General features: G+C 33.9%; 1 protein-coding gene and 1 long non-coding RNA gene across 2 annotated transcripts; one reads left to right on the forward strand and one right to left on the reverse strand.

Moving 5' to 3' along the window:
• Positions 1–515: 515 nt before the first annotated feature.
• On the reverse strand, positions 516–2,499 carry LOC149385321 (uncharacterized). Its single transcript, XR_016301188.1, has 3 exons — positions 2,379–2,499; positions 1,545–1,606; positions 516–665 (listed from the first exon to the last, which is right to left on the reverse strand). It is a non-coding gene; the product is annotated as an uncharacterized LOC149385321 (long non-coding RNA).
• Positions 2,500–8,715: 6,216 nt separating this feature from the next.
• Positions 8,716–9,096, forward strand: LOC149385322 (secreted RxLR effector protein 161-like). Its single transcript, XM_089626298.1, has one exon. It carries the CDS (start codon positions 8,716–8,718, stop codon positions 9,094–9,096), a length of 381 nt encoding a protein of 126 aa, XP_089482424.1.
• Positions 9,097–9,387: the final 291 nt, after the last annotated feature.

Below are 9,387 nucleotides of genomic sequence, written 5' to 3' on the forward strand. Positions count from 1 at the left end.
CAGTCGATCCTTCAAAATCTGGAGCTTTCATCCTCCTGAACCTTTCGAAAAGATAATCAGCCACAACAACTTGGCCCATCTGAGATACGCCTTGAGGAGGTGCTTGTGACGACCCGACTTTTCGGACCGTCTTACTTTACTTACTTCTTTTACTTATCCAAAATTATGTATAAAAAAATATGAGATTTTTTTTTTCTATCATATAATACTCTTACAAAATCGTAATATGGAAATTCGCGGATTATAATTTTTTTTTTCGAATACATATATTCTCAAATACCATAAAGCAATAAAATCACACTAGTCCTTATCAAAATAACTTGGTCAAAAGTATAACAAATAAATTAATAAAAACTAAACTTTAAGCTTTGATCATGGTAAATCTTTGACTTGAAAATATTTTAACCTTTACTTGAAAACTAGTATTTTAATACCAACTTAATAGAAAATAAATTATAATAAATTTGTTAATCGCTAGGGATAAAATGATACAAAACTATAACATATTACTTAATCTATATTAAAACTTTATTTTAGAAATTATATTAAATCTAATTTATCTTATGCTTAGCGGAAGTCTTTCTTACGTAGTTGCAACCATAACCCGACCCTTTTGCTATCGATGCCGCTGGTCCATACTCATCACTTAGCAGTAAGTTGTTTACCTACAGCACATACGTAAAATTTTCGTGGAAATGAGCTATCGCTCAACGAGAACAATATAAAACTCACAAAACAAGATGAGTGATGCAATGCATGAACCGGTTATTAATATTTTCATTCTAATGGTGAAATGGTCTTTCTTAACATAAATCTTATCATATTTTATTCGGGGCTCCCCTAGAGTAGTCGTACCAATTTCAGTGTACACTTTGGAAACAAAGATATGGGGTTGCAAGGTCCCATACTTTGCTCCATCTTATGAACTTATAACATATGAGAAATTTCCCCATTTGGGCCCGTAAGTCGGCTCGGGAAATTCTCATTGTAGACCTCCGTAACTCGAGGCGGTACGACTCTCTTACTTATCTTTTCACTTTATTATTTAGGTGACATGCAAATATGACATGTAATATAGATAATCATCATACATAACATCAGACGTGACATGATTTTAAATTAAAAAAAAAATAACATGACATAGCTTACCAATGCATATGAAACAAAACATAGGTCAACAAGAAAACGTTAACTAGCTTCTCATACATCATACATAAATTTACTTAGCATAAAGACATGTGCAAACATCAACATACATAATGTCATATAAATTTAAAAACATGTCATTATTACTCCATCATCATCATTTATCATAACATGACATATCATAAGCTAAAATTCATAAACGTAGACATGTAATCATCGCATAATATATAACAACTCATAAATCATATCATCGTACTTAAGCATATCATAACATGTATCACGTGGCTTATAACTATTAACAAAACCACATAATACTATCAAACAACCACGTCATGGATCACAAAACTCATCATAATTTTATTTAAAACTAATATGTGCTGTAGTGAGATTGTTCTCACCTGGGGATTGAAATTACGATCTTTGATTGTGAACCACTTAAATGCTCTACTCGGTTCAAAACCTAATAGGAAAGATTAATAATTAGGATATCACTTAATACCCACTAAAAATACTATTATGGACGGGAAAAGGTTTACGGAAAAAAATTCAGAACTCGTCGCTAAGTAAAATTACTAAAAAAAAAACCCATAGCCATGAAATCTCGGGAAAATAAAATCGTTGAGATAAAATCTGCGAAAATTACATAACCTAGAAAAAAAAATATCGTGAACGTTTTCTTCTCAAGTGACATGACCAAAATCGATCTTAAATCATCAAAAACAAATAAAAAGACATAAAGAGGAAATACTAGTTTTATTAAAAATTGGGACAGATTTGCACATGTATCAAAATAACACTCATACGCATAAACATTTTGGTCTAAAAATTCATCAAACTTTTATCCTACAAACAAGACACATAAATATACGTTGTATAAAAATTTCAATCCAAAATCCTTTCTGTAGCTATTTTAAAAAAATTCCATAGCTACGCTGATTTAAACAGGATCTTTTGTCTAGATGCTGATCGTAAATTATTTTTAAAATAAAAGTTATTTATCTAAAAATCTTGAATTTTTATACACGTTTCAAAAACATGTTAATATTCGGGAATAAAAAATATCAGATCAAAAATACTTTCGTAGCTAATTGAAAATCATACGATTTCAATTTCCTATAAAGTCTTGCAAATCAGAAAAATAAATTAATGATTATTGCTCATACGAAGAATAATTAAAGTAATAAAAAAAAAAAACTGATGAAAAGACACGCTACATAGAGAAAGAAAAATACCTGCGAAAGAGTTGAAAGAAAAGCTTCATAATGTTTTATAGATCCCAACGTTTGATAGGAATTTTTTTTTTAAAGAGGCTATGGTCTAAGCTTCTTTTGTTTTGCGCAGAGAAGAAGGAAAATGGAGTTTGGGAGAGGTATGGAACTGAGAGAAAATGATATTATGCACGTCCAATATGAGAGTAGCATTTCCAAATTAATAATTATTAACCTTTCACAAAAGCTAAAAGTTAATGCCATTAACTCCCCACTTTAATTCTTTTAAAAGTAAACGTTGCTACGTATATATACTTAATGAATATATCCGGACACACATATACTTATATATAAATCCGTATACACTAACGTCATATTGCTATAAATTTGTATAATTCACATTACCACTATTTTTATTGAGATTTGATTACAGATCTCTTTCTTTATGTGTATTTGAGTCAACACATATAAAGAGCTTTTGTCTTAACTCAAAAGAATATCATATATTTATTTCTTTTTTTTCAAAACATTCTGAGAGTACAATATATATATATATATATATATATATATATATATATATATATATATGTATGTATGTAGATATACTTATATGTATGTATAATTTATACATTCCCTAGAAAACTCTTCAACGTGTATACATATATATTTAAGACGTTTTTACTATATTTTGGAAACAATATCTTAAATAATAAAATGGATTATACCATACTGAATAAATAATGCATACTAGCACGTAAAGATATAACTAAAAAGAAAAAAAAACCACATCACCAAAATTAAATCTTTAATGATGATTTTTTTTTTTTTTTTGGATTTCACAGTGCTAGTGGTGCTTGTTGATCCTCTCCCACATTTCCATTCACTTGGGGGATGTGGTTCCTCAACTCTTGTATCTCCGCTTCTTGAGCTTCGATACGTTGTAGCGATGCAGGAACGAGCACCGAAAGATCTGGTTGGGCCGCTGGCTGAGGTCCGGGGGCTGGACCGTTGGGATTCTCAGCTGCTCCTTATTGTGCGGGAAACGGAGTGGCATGATGAGCATTTTGCACTGGGACATCAGCGGCAACTTTGCCTCTTCCTCTACATCGGCCGATTGGCCTACCTCTACCTTGTCCACGAGCACCTTGAATGTTTTCCATCTAAGTAAAAAAAAATACGGCTAAGATATAAACAAAAAAAAAGTACTAACTTACTTGAGTAGGGGGAAGCCGTACGATCGATAGCGAAGGGGGTCGTAGGTTCGTGGCTCTGATACCAACTGTGACGACCCGACTTTTCGGACCGTCTTACTTATCTTACTTTTTAAATTTTAGAAAATTCTTTAGAAAACTTGGAGGAATTTTTTTTTTTAACTAATCCAATCAAGGCGAACTAAAATTTTGAAGATCTTAAAAAGAAACAAAACGTTAAGAAAAATTTAGATTGCATTTAAAAAAAATTAATTAGAAAAATACTTAACCAAAACCAAAACCAATTTTAAACCAAACATAGCGGCAATAATACTAAAACATAATCCATATACTAAATCTCAACCAAATTAGAAAACTCTTTGAAACTTCATAACTTTGAAATAATTGAAAATAAAAACTTTAAAGAAATTATTTCTAAAAGACTTGTAGTGGAAGACGTATTCTTAATAACGAAAACAAAACTTTAAACTTTATTTCTTAATAACTTGTAGCGGAAGACTTATTTTGTGAATGGAAACCATGACCCAACCCTCTCGCTTTCGACGCCGCTTGTCCGCCCTGCTCAGTTCCTTGCAAGTTGTTTACCTACAACACATACGTATATTTTTTTTCGAAGAGATGAGCTTATGCTCAGCGAGAATAATATAAAGCTCACAAAAAAAAGAGTAATGCAATGCATGAACCGGTTATTAGTATTTTAAACTACTCGGTAACTTGATCTTTCTTTTCTTGATTCTATCAACTTTTAGCTCGGGGTGCCCCTAGGGTAGTCGTACCTATTTCAGTGATCACTTTAGAGACGGAGATATGGGGTTGCAAAGCCCACACTTCGCTCTATCTAGCTAATTAACTTATTAGGGCCTCGGCCCGAGAAATTTCCCCATTTGAGCCTCGGCCCGAGAAATTCTCCATAATACCTCCGTAGCTCGAGGCGGTATGACTCTCTTGCTTAACTTTATCTTTTCACTTTGAATCTTACGTTACATACTGATATGAAACGAGCATAAAAACTTTTATATATATTCTCATACCAAAACATGACTAGAATAAAACATATATCTCAAATATACTTTAACATAACACCACATGACATACAACACATAAATCACAAACTACTTCAACTAGTCACGCAATCAAATACCAAATCGCACACTCAAACATATAAATCTATAAACAAGTCATATCATGAATAAACACTCATCAAATTTATTTTGAACTAATCTGTGTTGCAGTGAGATTATTCTCACCTGGATATCGGAATTACGATCGAAGACCGTCGAAGGAAAAAGATGCTCTTAATGACTCGGAACCTAAACAGAAAAGCTTGACTATTACTTATCAGGTAAGAAAAGGATTTAATACATGACTTAGTTTCTGGAAATTTTCATAAACGAGATCCGACGTGAAATTACTAAAACACCCTTGGCTATTAGGGTTTCGGGGAAAACTAAAACTCTGGAAAAACTTTTGTAAAAAAATCAAGTACGTATAAAATATAATTTTGAGCACTTTTTGTAAAGGCATCACGGCCAAAATAAATTTTTAACTATTTCTTATAAATAAAATAAGATGCAACAATTTGCCTAAAAAAAGAACTTGTAAAAAAACCAATCTGCGCATCGTTTCCAAAATTCTTATATCGTAAAACTTTTTGATTGAAACTTAAAATAAATTACTTATTTAGAAAAACGACACATATTACTAACCATTGCAAAAACTTTCGAATAAAAATAACTAACGGGCAATTCATACTAAGCGTCTGAAAAACGATTTCTAAAATTTGATCAAAACTGTAAAACTGGTACGCGCACTGATCGGAAAATAATCAGAAAATATTCTGTATTTCATAAAAATATTTTTCGATTAAAGATTCAGATAGAAGAAGCATAAACCTAACTTTTCCAAAACGTATCGATGAAAAATAATTATTTTTGAAGCCAAGGTAAGCGTATGAAAATCAGTGTTTGATTAAATCCGAACCAGAAAAAGCCCTTTTTATCTAAAAGTTCATTCAAATTAAAATCACGAACAATATAGAAGTTAATTTGAGAAGACCACGAATTACATACCTAATTTTCACAGTCGGGGTGGAAAATAAATCTTTAACGCTCTTAGAACTAAATCAAAACTATGAATGATCTCTTTCTTTGGTGGCTAGGGTTTTTATTTTTATTTTTGGGAAGGAAATGGATAGAGAAGAATGGGGAGAGAAAGCTGAGAGGAAAACAACATGAAAAGAAAAGCAAAACTCGCTGAGGTTTAAAAGTATTTATAAAGCTTTTGGATAAGGAAATCCCTAAATAAAAACTTAGGTATTCCTAGTCCTACTCTACAGCAATAACAAATCGAAAACAGCCGCAAAACACTCGGAAGAACCATTCAAAGAAAGATCTATTACGTTATATCTAATACATCTGTATATATATATTATTTACATACACGCATATATATATATTTATATCTTAATATGTATGTGAGAAATCCTTTTATTTTTGACGTGTGTCATTATAGCAAGTATAATATATATTATAGCTAAGCTAAACAAATATCTACTACAGTTTGGTGTATATATAAAGTCTCACGCATTTATATCACACGTACAAGTTATCCAATGTGTATATATTTTGAAAAAATAATAAAAAGAACCTCTAATAAGTAATAATTATTTTGGGGTTTTACAAGACCTAAGTCTGTAAATGTCATAGGTACGAAATGGATATCTAAAAATAAATCTGATGAGCATGGCCATGTTACTCGCAACAAGGCTAGTTTGGTTGCTCAGGGTTATTCTCAAGTTGAAGGAATCCAAAATAAGGAGACTTTTGCTCATGTGGCCAGGCTTGAAGCTATCTGTCTCCTCTTTGGGATCTCTCGTCATTTGAAGTTCAAGGTGTTTCAAATGGATGACCAAAGTGCTTTCCTCAACGGATTCATTAATGAGGAAGTGTATGTTGAACAGCCTAAAGGGTTTGTGGATCCTAAATTTCCTAACCAAGTGTACATATTGCACAAGGCTCTATATGGCTTGAAACAAGCTCCTCGTGCTTGGTATGAGCATCTTGCTAAATATTTTACTCATAACGGTTACTCTAGAGGGCTACAGATAAGAATCTATTCATCAAGAAGTCTAATTTTGATATGGTGGTTGCTCAGATCTATGTAAAAGATATTGTGTTTGGAGGAATGTCTCAGGTACCAGTAAAACATTTTGTGCAACAGATTCAGTCTGAGTTTGAGATGTGCATGGTTGGGGAGCTAAATTACTTCTTAGGTTTCAAATCAAATAATTGGAAGATAGTATTTTTCTCTCTCAAAGCAAGCATGCCAAGAATATTGTGAAGAAGTTTGTTTTGGTACACGGCAAACCCAAAAGAACGGATGCTGCCACTCATGCTAAGCTCTCAAAAGATGAAGATGGAAAATATGTTGACTCTAGCATTTACGGAAGCATGATAGGTAGTCTTTTTATCTCACTGCTAGCAGGTCTAATATTGCATTTTTTTGTAGGCGTTTGTACCAGGTATCAAGCCAATCTAAAGGCTAGTCACTTGAGTTTTGTGAAGAGAATTGGTAAGTGCATTTCTCCCTACTCCGTAAGAAATTCTGTCTCTTTCACCATGTAATCCTCGACTTTGCCCTAAATTTTCTCAGGATCCTCTATTGCTGGTCCCCAAAAGAAAAGTCCGGAGAAGAATGTTGTCAATGAGGGTGTCTCTGAAAAGATTTTGTACAACAAGCATGGGTTTAACAAGTACAGTGATTAGCTCGTGAGAAAGGTTATAGCAAACCTCACCAAGGACTTTAGGAACTCAACAAGTCCTTTCTTTGGAGAAGTTATGCTAAGAGGAAAGATGGTGCATAACATTCCTCTTGTCATCAACGAGTACTACAACTTGTTGGTTGAACATCATGTTGAGCCGCAATCTGACTTCAACATAGAGGGGGAGCTTCTAAGTACCACCCGTAGCTCATCTTGGTGTAATACTTACAAGAGAAATACAATTATCTATCTCTTTACCCTATTTCATGTTTTCTTGACTGAATTGGTATGAGTTAACTTCTATAACTCACATCAATTTCATTGCATCTCGTCATCCATTTTAGTATCTACAAATTTAGCTACTACTTAGGAAAGATGAGGAATATTGATATCATATCTCAAGTTAGAGAAGCAAAGCCACATTGGTATAACCTCATCATTTGCCTTGTGTTAGCCTATTTATGTCAATGACTTCAAAACAGTAGCAAAATTAGCAATTAATCACGACACTAACTAAAATGGCCCCAACATTTTTTACCTAGAAAAATCAAATTGGATTGTATCACAAGTTTATATTAACAACGTTGCAGAGGATCTAAATGTGGAAATTAATATCAAGAACCTATTCTGAATAGAGCATCAAGAGATGAGTCTATTCTTCACTGGAGTCAGAGGCCTCCTCGTGTTGATGCAGATTCTGACGACGCCGAAGCCGCGGATGGTGACAGTGGAGGCAACATGTTATTGGCAATAAATGGGGTTTTAAGGTCAAATTCAAATGCCAATGGGTCACTTCAAAGGTTTAAGGAACAATTAATAACAAAGGAATTTTCAAAAACACCCGGTGTGGATTTCTCTGAAACGTCAAGTCCTCTGGTAAATCCGTGCACAATCCGCGTTGTTCTAACCCCTACTACCTTAAAAAAATGGAGTGTCTTCCGACTCGACGTCAACAACGCCTTTTTGAGTGGTGTGCTCACTGAAGATTTATTCATGCTTCAATCGAAAGGCTTCGTCATCAACGTCAAACCACACAACATGTGAAAGCTCACAAAGCATTACATGGGCTCAAGTAGGTTCCACGGGCGTGGTTTGATCGTCTCCGCCTTGCTCTGCTTCGCTGAGGCTTCACCGGTTCACACGCTGATACTTCGCTTTGTATCTTCTCCAAAGGCAACATCTTTATTGTTTTGCTTAGCTATGTTGACGATATCCTCGTAATTGGTAACGTTCCTGAGGTCATCACAAGACTCACCACTAATCTCAATGCTCAATTTGCTTTAATTAAGTAAGTTGGTGAACTTCACTAATTTCTTGGTGTTGAGGTGTTTTGCTCTGCATATGGCATGTCCTTATAAAAAACTAAATATGTGGTAGTTCTACTAAGCCCATGGACAACCCCTTTATGTATAGGAGTACAATAGGTGCTCTCTATTACCTCACCATTACACGAGCGGACATTTCATTCATCGTCAACAGACTTAGCCAATTCCTCTCCGCCTCCACGAAAATTCATTGGAATGTGTGCAAGCGAGTCTTGCGATATCTCAAAGGCCTTATGTGTGCTCCGTCTGAGGCCTTACCCATAACTAGCTTCACTGATGCTGATCGGGCCAACAACGTCGACGATGGCCATTCAACAAGTGCCTACTACGTCTGTATCGCTGGCGGCCTAGTTTCTTGTGCCTGGTTTATTAGAGTTCACGGAAGCAAGGAGTCGTGGCGCGTTCTACTACAGAAGCTGAGTAATGCTCTTACACAAGTCAACTAGTCCACGTCACTAGAGGATTCAGTTAGACAGTTAGGACGTTGAGCCATGTGATGACATGTATTTATACACATGTCATGGAGAATGTAATAAAAATGAGAAATAACAGAAAACCCGTAAGAGAAAATTATCTCTATTCGGTTACGATTCTCTCTACAATATTTTCTTCATTTCTCGTTTGGTAAGATCACTTATTTTGAAAATGGACATATTAATTTTTTATTTCGAAAAAAATAAATTTTTTTTAATAAAAAGGGATGATTTTGATATGTAAACGCATTTTAATATATATAA

This window comes from Urtica dioica, chromosome 9, assembly GCF_054948205.1.
Source record: "Urtica dioica subsp. dioica isolate 48M chromosome 9, U.dioica_male_clone48M_v1_H2, whole genome shotgun sequence".
NCBI lineage: Eukaryota > Viridiplantae > Streptophyta > Magnoliopsida > Rosales > Urticaceae > Urtica > Urtica dioica.